This window comes from Physella acuta, unplaced genomic scaffold (assembly GCF_028476545.2).
Source record: "Physella acuta isolate Inbredline_101_S28 unplaced genomic scaffold, ASM2847654v3 ptg000606l, whole genome shotgun sequence".
NCBI classification, from domain to species: domain Eukaryota; kingdom Metazoa; phylum Mollusca; class Gastropoda; family Physidae; genus Physella; species Physella acuta.
This window is the reverse complement of record NW_026732125.1, coordinates 184,873-202,765: the sequence shown is the minus strand read 5'-3', so window position 1 is coordinate 202,765 and position 17,893 is coordinate 184,873. Positions and strand designations below refer to the sequence as shown.

The window sequence follows — 17,893 nt, the reverse complement described above, 5'->3', positions numbered from 1 at the left end:
TTCTTCCAGTCACGCACCAGGAATGCAAACCTCCCCCTCACCCCTGTCCCCTAATTCGATGTCTTGATAAGGTCACGTCTTTATCAAGCCAGGTTACCTTGACCTACCTGAGTACAGACCGGCCTGGGAAGTTTGTCTTAAGATCTTTACATTGGTCCATGTTGAAAAAAAATACATGTGAAAGGAAAATACCGCCTGTGTTTAGCCTAGTTATAACTCTACGTGAAGAACCCTTGGTCGTGACTTAACTGCTGATTTAATTGTTTTACGAGGGCTTTTTCGGTGTTTGGAATGTTCTTAATGGTTGCGAAACTTAGATAATAAACATAAAGAAGGGTTTTTAGTGTATGGAGTTTCCGATTGCGCTGGATTTAGCGTGTAGAAAGATTTAAAATAGTTTTTAGAGGTTATGCTAAAGAATATGTGAAAATAAAAGAACTGCTGTTTATAGGATACAATTTGTGTTGAATGTATACACAGATATAGGCTTATGAACTAGGGTCTGACATTGTCTAAGTAGGCTTTAGTATGACCAAACTAAGAGTATCATGTAATACAGTGGCTGTTTAGGGGTCGGCGTGGTCGAGTCGGTAAAGCTCATGGTTACTAAACCGAAAAGTCTCGAACCCTCGGGCAGATGAGGCTTGTTAGCTGGGGACAGCAACTCTTCTTGGAGAGACAACTCCAAAATCAAACCACTGCTGCCTTGTAGTTTGGTCTTGGTTGGACAAAGGCTATGGAAGCAAATCCAAAAAGAAAAGCTGGCTGAAATCGGAGTCAACGGCCTAAATGGCGCATAAGAAGTTGACACATATACTTAATTGTGTTAGAGGGAATCCCTTCCATCATTAGAATTAAGAACTCAGAAGTAGAAAAGAAGAAGTGGCTGTTTAGTCGGAGAGTCATTTGATACAATGTGCTGTTTAGTCGGAGAGTCATTTGATACAATAGGCTGTTTAGTCAGAGAGTCATTTGATACAATGTGCTGTTTAGTCGGAGAGTCATTTGATACAATGTGCTGTTTAGTCGGAGAGTCATTTGATACAATGGGTTGTTTAGTCGGAGAGTCATTTGATACAATGTGCTGTTTAGTCGGACAATCATTTGAAACAATGGGCTGTTTAGTCGGAGAGTCATTTGATGCAATGTGCTGTTTAGTCAGAGCATTTGATACAATGGGTTGTTTAGTTGGAGAGTCATTTGATACAATGGGTTGTTTAGTCGGAGAGTCATTTGAATGATTTGATACGTGGGCTGTTTAGTCGTGGGCTGTTTAGTCTGAGTGTCATTTGATACAATGGGCTGTTTAGTCTAAAAGTCATTTGAATGATTTGATACGTGGGCTGTTTAGTCGTGGGCTGTTTAGTCTGAGTGTCATATGATACAGTGGGCGGTTTAGTCTGAGAGTGCTAAGCATTTTATTTTACTACAACCTAAAATGGAACTCAGACTTAAGGTCGCAGGGGACAAGCAAGATTAGCACTATCAATATCCCCAATTTTAGCAAACTAAATCTATATTCAATGAAAGTATGGCTAGAGATATATTTAAAACACATAAACACATGTCAATAAACAGACATGATCCTATCTCCCCCTCCCCCAATCCTCTAACACAAATTATGTAAATATAACCAGTCCTAGTTAACATGTAAATATTATCCTATATAACGTCAGACTGTCAAACTTTAGACGTTAAGATAGCGATGTTGTTCAATCGTTGGTTAACGATGTTTAACCGACAGAAGATAACGTTAAATCTGCAGGTAGCAATGTTAAGATGGCAGATAGCGATGTTAAACCGCATGTAATGTTAAACTGGCAGATAGCCTTGTTAAACCGGCCGATAACGATGTTAAACCTGCAGGTAACAATGTTAAACCGGCAGGTAACGATGTTAAACCGGCAGGTAACGATGTTAAACCGGCAGGTAACGATGTTAAACCGGCAGGTAACGATGCTTAACCTCAGGTAACTATGTTAAACCGCAGTTAACAATGTTAAACCGGCAGATAGCGATGTTAAACCGACAGTTAACGAAAATAAACCGGCGGGTAACATGTTAAACTGACAGTTAAACCGACAGGTAATGAAGTTAAACCGGAAGATAACGATGTTAAACACGCAGAAAAATAATTTTAAACCTGCAGATAAAGATCTTAAACCCACAGGTAACGATGTTAAACTAGCAAGTAGCTATAATTTCATACACCGTTGAACCTTTGAGACCATGTATTACCTGCCCATACAACTACAACATACCACCACAACATACAACCTCAGCGGTATTTACTGGTAGCTTTATGCAGCATACTTTGGTCCCTTTCCAATGTTTTAACCGTAGACAGCACGCCGCGACTAGAGTAAACTTTATTTAACAGGTTGTTGTATAGAAACTGGTTATGAAAAAAAAATTCAAGCCCTAAGCGGTTATTATATAATACAATCTCATACTGCAATCTTTCTTTAGAAATGGGAGGGTAGGGTTGGGTTTGGGAGGGTGGGGGGGGGGGGGAGTTGAAAATCAACCAATCAAATTCAGTGCCGGTACGTTGGGTTTTCCTGCCGTGTAAAAAAAAAAAAGCACAACGGTAACAAAAGTTAGAGAACAAAAATTAACAACCTTGGAATATTTGCAGTTCGTATTGGATTCGAACCCAAGGCAGGTTGCAACCGAATTTTCGATTCTTTCTCACCGCCCGTGTTTCTTTCAAACATTTTTTTTCGGGGTGGGGAGGGATGGACACTGGTTGAATTATACATTTTCTATATCAATTCTATTTCGTTGGATTAGGGGGAGAGGTTAACGGACATGCTTTAGAGATGCCTTAAGGAAACTCTGCTCACAGCTTTAAGCAATGAACGATACAGAAGAACAAGTACTAATATCAACTTTAAATCCTAGTTTTTAAATGATCTCTCCGGGCCTTGACCGTAATATATATATATATATATATATATATATATATATATATATATATATATATATATATATATATATATATATATATATATATATATATATATATATATATATATATATATGTCTGCGTAGATTTCCTAGATACGAAGAAAAAGAAAAATTGTACATGCTATATTCATTTAATTAATTCTAGAACGCATTCTTAAATTGTATAGACTGTATTTTTACCTTGCAACCTTAGCCCCAGAATTAATTTTAAAAATGGGCAGCGGGTCTCTGTCGACCCACCCCTAGTTTAAATTCCATACGCCCATGGCATTAACATTTCCTGCCGTCCGTAGGCGTGTTATGCTAATCAGCATAACATACCCATGATTTTGGTGTGGTTTTTTTTTTGGCCCCATGTTGCGTTGTGTCTATCTGCTTCTAGAAAAGAATTTTTAAAAAAAATATATGTGACGATTTTTTTTTGGTCTTTTGTGGCGCCGTAGGGATCACTGTATTCTGGGGTTTTCCATGGGGCTATTATTAGATCTGGCTCTCCAAGGCTACGCTTGCGTTTCCTGTGGCGTTTTCAAATATTTTTGTGTGGATGAGATTTGGCAAGTAAAAGCCAAAAATTATATAGATTTCTAATATAAACTGAAGCACGTCTACCTCCCAAAACATCAAAACATAATAGAATTTATATAGAAAATATGTGCTTTACCCGTGTGTCCGTCTCCCCGAAATTTTCTAGTGCCCCCCCCCCCCCCCGGAGAAAAAAAGTCTGAAAGAAACACTGCACTATTATAGACAATATGACTGCGTGGTCGATTGGTAGAATACACGTTAACAAACCCAAACCTCTCAGGTTCGAACACTCATCTTTCTCCATCATAACACCGTGTCACAGATAGACAGACGTGAGTACACATTTCGCACACGAGACTCTCGAGTATACACCTGCAGTATGTTACCTCCACATCGCGCGTATAGTCGAATGGTCGAGTAGTAGCGCACACGATAGTAACCCAACAGACATGTCTGTGAGTTCAACCAGCTTTGTTCACTACCCAACCCCACAATCTCTTCATAAGCTGAAGTAAGAAAAATGTTCAGATGAAGTTTACCTGCTCTATTCATCTTCTTTTTCCTTACTTGTTATATTGACAGTGATTTTCTCCGACACAATTAGGCATTTCTTATCAACATGTTAATTGTTATGCGCCATAAAAGTCTTTGACCCAGATATCAGCCTGCTTTTCATTTTGGATTTCTTTCCATAGCCTTTGTCCAACCAAGTACAAACTACAAGGCAGTTAGTTTTATTTTGGAGTTGTCTCTCCTAGACGGATATTTAGTCCAAATTCAACGAGTATCATTTGCCTGGGGAACCGAAATCAGGACTTTCGGAGTTAGCAATCGTGTATTTTCACTCCCCACCCCACCACCCCTCCCCGGTCTGTTGACCGTCTGATCTAAAAGGGCACCCCAACTATTATAAACCTAGACATTGCATACAAATCCTGTTCAAAGTACACAACTATTGAGCGGGAAACAACGCGTCAAGGGGAGGTAAAGCCTGGCTCTGGATTACGTAATGAATTCTTCCCTCAAACAAAACGGCGCCTTTAATTCAACATTGTACAGCGCCACTTCGAGTCCGCCACGAAAGTTGTGCGAAGAGTCCCCAGCTATTTCACTACTTGAGATTAAACAGTGTACACAACTGATGTGCGAACAGCTGTACGTGGAGACGAGGCTTTGTTGTCGTTGTCATGGAGATGACTTCCTGTGTGACTTGTGTCAAGTGTCGAAAGTTGATGTGTTCGTGTGCGGGTGTTATCGCATCAGGAAACTCTGATCCGTGTGGGGGTTAGGTGTGGGGGTAGGGTGAGGTGTGGGGGGTAGGGTGAGGTGTGGGGGTAGGGTGGTTGTAGTGTGGGGGGTAGGGTGAGGTGTGGGGTGGGGTGGTTTAGGTGTGGGTGGTGGGTCGGTGGTTTTAGGTGTGGGGTGGCGGGTGGTTGTGGGGGTATGGTGAGGTGTGGGGGGTAGGGTGAGGTGTGGGGTGGTGGGTGGTTTAAGGTGTGGGGGGTAGGGTGAGGTGTGGGGTGGGGTGGTGGGTGGTTTTAGGTGTGGGGGGTAGGGTGAGGTGTGAGGTGGGGTGGTTTTAGGTGTGGGGTGGCGGGTGGTTGTAGTGGTTGCAATGACGTGTTCAAACATTGCTCAACAGTAATTGTAGTAAGTTGGTGTTAATTGTGGCGCAAGAATAAGCGAGGTTATAATCGGTGAAAGGGGGGGGGGGGGAGGTACAATAACTAACAATAAAATAGATCGTTATTTATTATATTACTATCGTTTAGCTAATGCTTACAAGTGGGTTAAATTTCGACTGATTCTTTCAATGTTGAATCACTCTAGAAGAGACCTACCTTCAGTATCCGATAAAGAGTACATAATTTCTATTTGTGTTCAAAAACTGATCTCTAAATCAAAACTATATACTAGATATGATTCCATTAGGTTTATAAATAAGCATTTTGGCTAATCGAGTATTCATCATCCGCCCATAAAGGGTAACTGTTGCTGCACTTTGCTTGTGTATATCAAGGACAACGGTAAAAAAAATAACCTGTTTATTTATGGTGACGCTAAATAGGCCGCAAAGAGTCCGACCCCCCCCCCCCCCCCCCTTACAGGCTCCGCTCTAACAAATACACATCTGTCTCTCAGACAAGAGCAACGTCTTAACCGTCTGCCTATCGTTTGATTGGAATGCCTGGTATGACTTCCGGCTCGCTGGGGACTGGGAGACAAAGAAACACCCACGGGGTGATTGTCGTCCGTCGAAATTTTAACGTGCGATTCGTCTGTTTTAGCCGTCCTGTAAACAGCGTCATTTGTTGTTGTTTTCATTTTGTTGTGGCGGGTCGCAAACGATTACTGCTCACAAGCTAATGTAAACATAAACAACCAAGGGCGAGCAATCTTACGTGAATACATTTACAGCTCGTTCGGTTGGTTTATAGTAAACCAGAGTTGCACACTTTAATTAGGACTACTTATTATATTGTACTTCATTCAACTAATTAATAGGTTTAGAGGCAAAAGTAAATAACCTACTTACTTGCCGTATAGTTTGATATTTTCTAGCTGCATGTAAATATATATATATATATATATATATATATATATATATATATATATATATATATATATATATATATATATAATATATATATATATATATATATATATATATATATATATATATATATATATATATATATATATATATATAATATATATATATATATATATATAATATATATATATATATATATATATATATATATATATATATATATATATATATAATACGGGAGCGTATTTTTAAAGAAAGGTTTTTACTAAAGTACATACTAACATTCGTCTTTAAAAAAATAATACTTTAATCACCCCCAGGAAGTGACGTAGTGTCTTTGTTTCGTGGGAATGTGATATTCACTTCGTGCTTTAGTATTTCCGAGTCTTCATTATGCCCTAACTCGCACAAAGCCCGCGTTAATCCGCCAATTGAAAAAACCCAGGGGAAAACTGTGTAGCCTCCTTCAAGCAACAGCAGGACCGGCCTGTGTTATTTTAATCCGATATGCGGAATGTCAAAGAAATATGACCGAAATTCCTGGAGAATTTTTTTTCCGGCGCTAGTTAAACGTGATGGACTAGACTGGACACGAGAGATTAATATTTCATGTCCGGTCATGAAGGACAGGCGTGCTGAGGTGCGCGCGTGTTGGTTTAGTCGGTGTGGCGGTAACTGGACCGTTACCATTCTAGCCGTCTGCGGAAAACGAAAGCGGAGCGTGGATCTTAAAACTTTGAGAGTGAAATTGTGGATGTTTTGTTTCGCGTGCTTTGTGACATTTTTTTCTCGAGTTGTTTTCTTTCTAAAACAACTGTAAGTAATCAACTGTTTTTTTTAAAAATGTGTCTTTAAATGTTGAAAGAACGTGTTTTTTCCCCCATAATTTGAGTCTGCGAAATTGTTAATATAATTGAAATATTCAGAAAAATAGTGGGTTTTTTTCAAGTTATTAGTTAGTAATAACTTAAATTAGTTAATCTACTTATACTACTAGATCTATTTCCTATTCATGCCAATACTCTAGTCCTAACCATAATTAAGCGTTTATCAAAGTCACTGCCCTTCCCAGCATCCCGCCCAGCCCCCCCCCCCCCCCCCCCCCCTTCTCGCTACGGTGGCCACATTCTTGCAGTTGTTGTTAAGAGACAAGACGTCACTTACAGAAGACAGAAGGGCGATGGATTAATTCACGTCCAACCTTGACCTTCGCTGGGAATGATTAGATATCTGGCATAGCTTTCTAGGGCACGTCACACAACAAGATGTCAATAGGCCACCTCACCCCCCCCCCCCCCCCAACCTCCCCATCTCCACTACCAATCTTTTTAAAGAATTACATTCTAATCAAACTTAGGGCACACTCATGACGTGAAAGATTCTGGCTATATATTCCCCTACCAATGTTGATCGAAATGGTATATTTATAAACTGCTGGGTTTTTTTTCTACTTCTTCGAAAAGTTTTGATTAATTCCTTAAATGATCGTGATATTTTTAATTTCATCGAATAGCTTGTTCTTCGGGAATTCCCTTTAATTAAAAATGAGTTCCTTGCTTGGTCGAAGCAACTAATAAATACAACGTGTGTGTTTGTGTTTATGTGTGTTCATATATGCAGTTAATATATCCTAGCTTACAAAATGTCACCCCAAAGAAATGTCTCAAAATTGTAATCAAGCTCTCTTTAACAGCGCGCCAATTTATTTGAATATAATTTACACATTGTCTATTTGAATGGAAACATGCACTAATATCTCCCTTAGCTTTGGCCTTTCGTTCCATTCCCGTGTTAGTTTAAGTCGAGAGAGGGGAAAAAATCTGGCAAACTTGTGTAGCGTTTACCAGGTGTGGCGGGCGTCCGGCGACGGTTGACAAATGGCTGGGGGGCACGTGACGCCCGTAGAAAAATATAACGAGCCCCTGACAGAGTGATAGATCGCCCAGTGAGGACGTAGCTACTGTGGATTGGGTGGGATTAGAACCCAGATTAGCTGCTCAAATATGGCGGGTTTAGCAATATACAGTTTGACGTGGGGGGGGGGGGGGGGGGAGCTAGACGTTGTTTTAAACGTTGACCGTTGGACCTTTGCAAATATCTTGGCATGGAAGCTATTAGTGACAGGTGGGTGTGTACCTCCCCCCCCCCCAATTCCCTAAATGACATTTGTATTACGTTGTTGTAACTATTGGTCGTTATATATATATATATATATATATATATATATATATATATATATATATATATATATATATATATATATATATATATATATATATATATATATATATATATATATGTGTGTGTGTGTGTGTGTGTGCGCGCTTGTGTGAGACGTGTCCTGTAAACTACATAGCGATTGGTCTAGATGTGACCCGTTAACTCAACTTACTCGTGGAATAGCCAGGCATCGACTGAGCATCTGCCTGCACAAACTAGCTGCTGTACATAAAACCCTAACAACTCAGGTAAAGGCAGATGAGGCATATGCTATACCATGATATTTTTTTTTTAAAGTAAATTGAAAAAAAGTTACAGAAAGTGATGTTTTGCCAAATTACGTCCATAGATCTAGATCTATATGTGCCACATAGCCCCGTAAACTTTTTTTACACTAGGGAGTGAGTTTCGAGTCACCAATCATCGTCCTGCTAGTACACATTTATTTAATCAATTTCACCTTTGTGTCTCCTATAGTACAGTTTGGTGTGTTTTTTATTAACTTGTTGCGTGCTCTACTCCACGATATGTACGCTTAATCTGTGTTGTATTTTTTTTTACTAGTAGCGCAGTAAGGCTTTATAGCATTTGATGCACTTAATTCATTGGATAGTGAAATTAAACAAAAACACTTTCTATATTGTTCTGAAGCTCTTGCTTATAATACAAGAGTTTCGATAGAAATGCATTTATAGCTAGCATGCGATGTCAAAATAAAGTACTTATATGTCCTATATTTAATTCCTTGTATATGACACTAAATAGTATTTTCCTCTCGTATTTTAGGTAAAGCCAAAGAGAAAACAGACGGCACAGAAGGTGAGTCCAATTTTCTTTGTTGAAGTGTTAAATATAGCCTATTGTACTATACACAATTTATATGTGGTTTGCTAGACAAGAATCATAGGCCATAGTCACAGAAACATGTGAACTCTACTTGCTCTGTCCGTCTGGTCTAAAAGGATAATTTTTTTCTTTACAAACGTCCCTGAGTCCAATCAGCTCTATTGGGTACCTGACTCTCGTTAGTTAATAATGCGGCTGGGCTTAGGTTTGACCACACTATGTATCGCCCTAAGTTGAAGGGAGAATATTTACACCGGTGTCCGTTTTAAAAAAGGGGTGTTAGGTTACTGGTAGTTAACTAAATAAAAACTTGGCTAACTATTGTCAATGCTAACCCTAACCCCAACCCTGGTCCTACCATATGTCTAACCCTAAGTTCTAACCATAAAATTAGTCGAGATTACAATACTACTAACAACCCAACACACCTATTTTATGGAAGAGTCTATTATCGGACACCGGTATCTATAATCATCCGTTGGGACATTATCAACTTCTACAAACCCACAGATAAAGCAACTTCCGCAAAAAAGAAGTCTCAGAAAGTGCCAGAAAAACCGGAAGTAGCCCCAGAGCTGGTGGTCAAGCCCAGGAGACAGTTCACCGACGACGGGGCCACCGCCAAGTTCAAGGCCAGCTTCGACGGGTCAACGAGTACAATTCTGTTTTGGAGCAAGGATGGGGTCGTGCTGATCTCGGATGAGCACTTTAAGGTCAGCGTGAGCAATGGCATGCACGTGTTGAGATAGCAGTTTGTGAGAGAGTGTTAAGACAGCAGTTTGTGAGAGAGTGTTAAGACAGCAGTTTGTGAGAGAGTGAGTTGTGGCATGTCGTGTTGAGATAGCAGTTTGTGAGAGAGTGAGTTGTGGCATGCTCGTGTTGAGAGAGTGAGTTATGGCATGCTCGTGTTGAGGCAGCAGTTTGTGAGGGAGTGAGTTGTGGCATGCTCGTGTTGAGACAGCAGTTTATGTGAGGTCGAGTGGGCGTTGGCTACTCACGGATTTCTATATATAGCTCTAAGATGTAAGTGTATGACGGTTGAAACAAGCGGCTGAGTAATCAGTCTTAAGGAAGTTGGGTTTTTGTTAATAAAAAAAAACATTATGTAAAAATAACAGAGAAAAATATATACAAGATGTTATTGTAACCACACACGGACTTATTTTTTATTGTTCAAGAAGAAAACGGAACTTTTTTTTTTATGTTTCGGCAATCGGTCTTCGCCCGAACTGTCAAAAAAAGAAAATAGAACGCAATTTTTTAAACCCAAAGGACGTCTAATAATAAAAAAAAAAGTGTGTACTCATTAAAAATATTGGAAGATGTTCTAAAATTATTGGAATGTTGAGTGATGTATGTGATGACTAAAGCAGTAACATTTTATATAGCCTACTCTTTATTTTTTTTTTTAAATATTGTACTTTGAGCCTACTGTTAATTTTTTTTTTTAACATTGGAGGATATAAAATTATTGGACTGTTGTATAATGTATGCGCCGATTATAAATCTTGTAAAAATAATGTATCGTAGGACATACACATACAGCAATAATGTCCCTTTGTAAAACTTGGTTAAAAATTACCTGCAATAAATGCAAAAAGTAAAAAAAAAAAACACCATCAAATGACCCCCCCCCCCCATGTCACGTGTATTTAAAAAAAAAAGTTAACCTTTAACGACAACGTTAGCTTGACAGTAGCAGCTTCCTGTTTGGTCACTGACTGAGCCGTCGTTTGTTTACTCTTCCATCCCCCCCCCCCCACCTCCCCGCTCCGTGTGGGGTTGGCTGCGCAACTCGCCCCTGCTCACACTAAACTCTCCAAACCAAACAGGCTTTTCGCAAAATAACATTAGGAGCTCGTGGGAATTTCCGTTCGTTTGTCCATTCATAGTTTCTCTAAATAGGCGGTAATGTAGCTAAATGATGAGAAATTCATACTAGACAGTCTTTTGAATAAAATGTATTACTAATGGTCTATTATTATTTTTAGACACCGAGGTGCAGTGGGTATGACTTATGTTTTAAATTAGGAGTCATCACGCTTCTACGGGGGGGGGGGGGGGCGTGGAAGGTGTAGGCTCACTTTCGATTACATTTAAATTCCTGAATTAAAAGAGTTCATTGTTCAGCCTAACTGGTTTAAGTTCAAAGCACTCTCAATGAATTACGCGGTGTTTCTATTTTTAGACAGTAGTTTAAGAGATAATGTTTTTTTCCGGTTTTAACCAAAGTCCTATAAAATCAAAATATTGTACATCTAGCTCTAGTTTATTATGACAAATGAAAGAACATTATTTCATAGCTAAGAATAAAACTATAGTTAGTCTATTCTGCAAATGGATCTGTCAATCTAGTTTAGTCAACATTTCTGTCAAACTTTCAGATTTACGAGGCCGGCGGATTCCATTATCTAGAGGTCGTACACGTCACAGCAGACGACACAGGGATCTACGCGGTCACGGTGCAGAACTCAGCAGGCTCGGACACTGCTTCTGCCGAGTTGGAAGTCTTTGGTAAGTCTGGCTCACTCTGTCACTCCAGTCTTCTTGGTCACTCTATTCACTCTGGCCACCCTGGTCACTCTGGTCACTCTATTCACTCTGGCCACCCTGGTCACTCTGGCCACCCTGGTCACTCTATTCACTCTGGTCACCCTGGTCACTCTGGCCACCCTGGTCACTCTATTCACTCTGGTCACCCTGGTCACTCTGGCCACCCTGGTCACTCTATTCACTCTGGTCACCCTGGTCACTCTGGCCACCCTGGTCACTCTATTCACTCTGGTCACCCTGGTCACTCTGGCCACCCTGGTCACTCTATTCACTCTGGTCACCCTGGTCACTCTGGCCACCCTGGTCACTCTATTCACTCTGGTCACCCTGGTCACTCTGGCCACCCTGGTCACTCTGGTCACTCTATTCACTCTGGCCACCCTGGTCACTCTGGCCACCCTGGTCACTCTGGCCACCCTGGTCACTCTATTCACTCTGGTCACCCTGGTCACTCTGGCCACCCTGGTCACTCTGGCCATCCTGGTCACTCTATTCACTCTGGCCACTAAGTTCACTCTAGTCACCCTGGTCACTCTAGTCACCCCGGTCAATCTAGTCACCCTGGTCACTCTATTCACTCTGGCCACTATGTTCACTCTAGTCACCCTGGTCACTCTAGTCACCCTGGTCAATCTAGTCACCCTGGTCACTCTATTCACTCTGGCCACTCTGGTCACTCTATTCACTCTGGCCATCCTGGTCACTCTATTCACTCTGGCCACTATGTTCACTCTAGTCACCCTGGTCACTCTAGTCACCCTGGTCAATCTAGTCACCCTGGTCAATCTAGTCACCCTGGTCACTCTATTCACTCTGGTCACTCTATTCACTCTGGTCATTCTATTCACCCTGGTCACTCTATTCACCCTGGTCACTCTATTCACCCTGGTCACTCTATTCACCCTGGTCATTCTATTCACCCTGGTCACTCTATTCACCCTGGTCACTCTATTCACCCTGGTCACTCTATTCACTCTGGTCATTCTATTCACCCTGGTCACTCTATTCACTCTATTCACCCTGGCCACTCTATTCACCCTGGTCACTCTATTCACCCTGGTCACTCTATTCACCCTGGTCACTCTATTCACTCTGGTCATTCTATTCACCCTGGTCACTCTATTCACCCTGGTCACTCTATTCACTCTGGTCATTCTATTCACCCTGGTCACTCTATTCACCCTGGTCACTCTATTCACCCTGGTCACTCTATTCACCCTGGTCACTCTATTCACCCTGGTCACTCTATTCACTCTGGTCACCATGTTCACTCTGATAATTTTGGTCATTCTGATCACTCCGTCACTTTTTTCACCCTGGTCACTCCAGCCACTGGTCACTCTGGTCACTCCAGTCAGCCTGGACACTCCAGTGGCCTTTGACTGTTGTAGGCCTATGATGTGGATCTATGTAATATTTAGGCCATTGTACACCCATTGATTATAATCTTGCAATGCATATAGGAAACACTCAGGACACAGCCTAATATTAATATTTGAAAAAAAAAAACTTTAACAAGTTAGACCTAGATCTAGGTCTACTACTCTGAAATGTTGATCAATACTTCAATACTCTTACTAAATCTATGGTCTACAAGTTTTAATTTTTATTCATATTTATAGACTACTAGACATATCTAATCTAGACTATTAGTTAGAATCAAACTAGTACTAAATCTAGGCTTAAAGTCTAGTCTAACTGACTGCTAACAACCTTAATGTGAACAAAGGTAGTTTAGGAAGCCGTCAGGGTTTAGAGTGTAGTACTCTATGTTGATCTAAATGCACCCTCTATTTGTTTATTTAAATGTAAAGAAAAATGTTTCTAAGTATGTGTAGATTCTTCTTCTATTTGCTGCTTCCTCAAGATATCTAGGTCTTGACATTATTTTCTATCTATTAATTTCTACTGCACTGTTGTCAATTCCTCATAGCCCATCTACTGTACTGTTAATAAAGTTATCAATTCCTTGTAGCCCATCTACTGTACTGTTATCGGCTACAGGACATTACCCCCCTGGAAATTACCCCCCGGACATTCCCCCCGCCCCGGATTTCCCCCCCCCCCCCCGGAGCAATTACCCCCCCCCCCCCCAAGTTAGAATCCTAACTCTAACTAGAATTCTATACCTATATACTACTTTAATCCAAACCTTAAGAAAAAGACCAAAACCTAAACATCCACCTTAGCCTAAAACTTCACACAAAACCAAAACCAACACTAGACATTGGTTTAAACTTAACCCTAACCCTAGCTCTAACCCTAGCCCTAACCCTAGCCCTAGTCCTAAACCTAGCCCTAACTCTAACCCTAACCCTAGCCCTAGTCCTAAACCTAGCCCTAACCCTAACCCTAGCCCCAAAACCTAGCCCTAACCCTAGCCCTAGCCCTAACCCTGTCCGGGGGGGGGGGGTAATTGACAGGGGGCTAATTACTCCGGGGGGGGGGGGGGGAATGTCCGGGGGGTAATTGACAGGGGGGGGGGATATGCCCTGTTCCCACTGTTATCAATTCCTCATAGCCCATCTACCGTACTGTAAATGTATGAAATTCCAATGTTGTTATTTCCAGTGAAGCCAAAACTTCTGTCTAAATCTGGACCAGAATGGGAGCAGCCATTGAAAGATTTAGTGGTGCCAGAAGATGAAGAGAATGTGGAGCTGAAATGTGTTGCTAAAGGTAGGACAATTTTTAGGAACTCTGTTGATTTGAGAATTTGGAAGCTGAAATGTGTTGCTAAAGGTAGGAAAGTTTTTAGGAACTCTGTTGATTTGAGAATTTGGAAACTGAAATGTGTTGCTAAAGGTAGGAAAATTTTTAGGAACTCTGTTGATTTGAGAATTTGGAAGCTGAAATGTGTTGCTAAAGGTAGGAAAGTTTTTAGGAACTCTGTTGATTTGAGAATTTGGAAGCTGAAATGTGTTGCTAAAGGTAGGAAAGTTTTTAGGAACTCTGTGGATATGAGAATAAAAGTGTTGTTAGTTAATTAATAAGTCATATCTGTAATACTGTGAATATGCTGGGAAAATTAAAATTAGTTAAATGAATGATAAGTGTTAAATATATCACATTTATATAAGACTTCATTAAACATATAGGAAATAATGTATAGGCTCAGTTGTATGCTCAGTTGGCGCAAAAATGAATTTAAAAATATTATTTCCTACTAGACAATGTGTTAAACTATGATTTTTATTACAGGGGTAATTATTCATCACTTATTAGTACTTTTATTAGTTGATCCCTTACAAGGAAAGCTTTTTTGCTGTTGTTGCTTACATTAAGAAACAAAATCCCATTCATTCATAAAGTATGTTAATTACCTATTTACCACTGTATTGAAAATATACAATAGACTCATCCAGATTTAAAATTATTATGAAATTGGGTATATATGTATAATTTTTTTAGGCAGTATTGTGAAATTAAAGAAAGTGATACTTAAAATGAAATATAGACTGTTTTTTAGTTAACCTTTTCTTCTTATAACTTATAGAAAAAAAATTGCTTTAACATATCCATATTTTCCGTTAGATATAAACTGTTTAACTTATTACACCCTTTTTCTACAGATATCACAAAACCTACTAGCAAATGGTTCCACAATGGCCAAGAAATATTTTCAGGGTTCCGTATGAAACTGTCCCATGAAGCACAGACTAGCACGCTGAGCATTAAGAAGATCCGCAGGACTGACGCAGGAGAGTTTAAGTGCATAATGGCAGGAAGTAACGGAGAACTAGAGACCTCGTGTCATTTAAAAGTTGGAGGCATGTGCTTTGGATTAGTATTAAACATTTGAAATAATTTTTTTATATCTCTTTGGAAAATAAATTAAACGTCCACACGCCAAGCCAAATAATAATCAAAGTGAAATGAAAAATTTTAATTTAATTTTTTTACTATTTGCTTGTGTAAAAAGTTGATACACGTTAGACTCTAATATACATTACATTATATATTCAAAATTAAATTATAGAAATTTTTAAAATTATTTAAATAAATTTTTAAGAACTTTACCTATCTAACTACCGGCTAATTTTTAATTGTTTCGACAAATTATTTTCCATGTTATATAGAAGACGAGGAACTGGAAGCTCCAGTATTTGTGAAAGAATTAGAAGACATAGAGGTAGAGGAGGGAGCTAAGTTGGAGCTGGGAGTTGAGGTCACAGGTGAGATTTGTTTACCTGGGCTGTAGCATCGTTAGACTCACTAGTTGATTGCATTTTTGTTAATTACATTTTAACCAATGTATCTGCACAAGTTTTTTTAATTAACTGCATTTATTAAAAATACATCTGAATGGGTGCATTGTGTATTGTTTTGGTAGGTTTTATTTACTAATATAAAATTTAATGAAATAAAACTTAATGAAATAAAAGCTACACATAGTGCAAGAAGATTTGTTAAATTTTTGTAGTTCCTAAATATTTTTTTAAAAGATAATAAAATCTAGATGTCTAATTGGGAGTAGATAATTTTAAAAATAAAAATTATTTTAAATATTTTAAAAGTATTTTGATTTTAAAACCTCAGATTTAAACATTTGTACCAATGTTTAATTAACTACAGATAAGATAGGGGTCTCCAAACTTTTCAGTACGAGGGCCGCATTAACTATAAATTTTCAGTTCGGGGGCCAGTTTCTTCCAGACATGTCTTTGATTTTTCTGGGCAAAGTTCCTCAGCCATCAGCAACAAACGATTTTTCCTTGGACAAAAAGATCTCCGCGGGCCGGATGAGAGGACCTCGCGGGCCGCATCCTGCCCGCGGGCCGTAGTTTGGAGACCCCTGAGATAAGATATTAAAAAAAGATCATCTTTACTAGATTGTAATAGTTTTTTTAAAAAATATTTTTCTTTAGAAAATTGGTTTTATTGAAAACAATATCACATTCAACTATTTTAGTGGCTTATTTTATTTTTTTAAAATTAATGGCTCATTATAAAAATTCTTGCTAGCACAGTTTTAATGCTTTATCATGTATGCTTAATAATATCATTTATTTTTAGTTGTGATATATATGCCTTTATAATTTTATTTTAATATGTAGTATTTAACTGGTTTAACTTTGACTCAAAGTATTGCAGAAAAAGTGTTTCATTTTTGCCTTTATTTTAAAAATTAATATTTTTTAAAAACAATTTCATTAGGCCTATTTGTTAAATTTTAAAACCTTTAAAATTAAATGGAAACATGTTGCTAACTGTTTTTAAATTAAATAACATACCATACAAAAGAAAACATTTTAAAGAACATATTTTTTTTTAATGAAAAGCTTTATATTTCTAATTTCATTAAAAATGGAAAAAAAAAACAACTCAGTAAAAAAAATACAGTAAAAATTATATTAAACAAACAGAATTACTACAAAATGTTTCAACAATTTATTTTCTCAAAAACTTCTCAACTGCAATACTTTTTACAAATAATATTTAACCAAGCTTGAAAACAGCACTTTGTTTCGAAAGGCCCACAACTCATATAAAATAGCATGCGTGTGTGATTACCTCCCTCTACACAGGCGAACCGCCAATCGAGGTGTTCTGGTACCACAATGATGTGGAAATAACTGAGGACAGCCCACATTTCTTGCTGGCGTCAGTGGGTACCCTTCACACCCTAACTCTGTCCTGTGTTACCTTGGACCATGCTGGAGAGTTTGTGTGTGAGGCTTATAATAATTATGGCGATACTGACACCTTTTGTCTAGTAGATGTGAAAGGTATACCTCTACATCTTTCTACTGTAAACAGGGCTTCTCAAACTTATTCACCTTGTACCCCTTGATTACATGATTATTTAATTAGTTTGAACAATTATGTTTCTCGATTTAGTTTTCTAATCTGGGGTTAGGGACACAGTTTAAGAAACCCTGTTATGCAGCCTAGTTATTTAGCTTGATTTTTAATACACATTTAAAAAAAAAACACGCTTTAATTTTTTTTGCAAAAAGTATTTTTTTATATATTTGCTTTTAAAATACTTTTCTTAAACTATTCACACTGAAATTATTTTGCTATACATAATATTAGAGGCTAATACTTAATAATTTAATATGTAGTAGCTTTTTATATTATAATTATAATTACTAGCTACTTGTTAGAATTAGTGTTCTAATGCGTAAAGTTTTATGAATAATTTGAAATCAATTTCAGCTTAATTTATCTTGTTGTAACTTACCTTTTAGTGATCTGATACAGTAGGCCAAGAAAGACATC

At 38.6% G+C, this 17,893-nt stretch overlaps 1 protein-coding gene across 5 annotated transcripts in view; it reads left to right on the top strand.

Moving 5' to 3' along the window:
* LOC131947753 (titin) overlaps positions 1-17,893 on the top strand; it is a gene marked incomplete at its 5' end in the record, with an annotated part of 410,194 nt that overhangs the window by 349,245 nt on the left and 43,056 nt on the right. For all 5 annotated transcript variants that reach the window (XM_059309048.1, XM_059309047.1, XM_059309046.1 and 2 more), the window contains 7 exon segments: positions 9,056-9,088; positions 9,626-9,828; positions 11,500-11,629; positions 14,240-14,347; positions 15,241-15,438; positions 15,748-15,843; positions 17,197-17,397. In XM_059309048.1, coding sequence (XP_059165031.1) covers positions 9,056-9,088; positions 9,626-9,828; positions 11,500-11,629; positions 14,240-14,347; positions 15,241-15,438; positions 15,748-15,843; positions 17,197-17,397 — 969 coding nt within the window.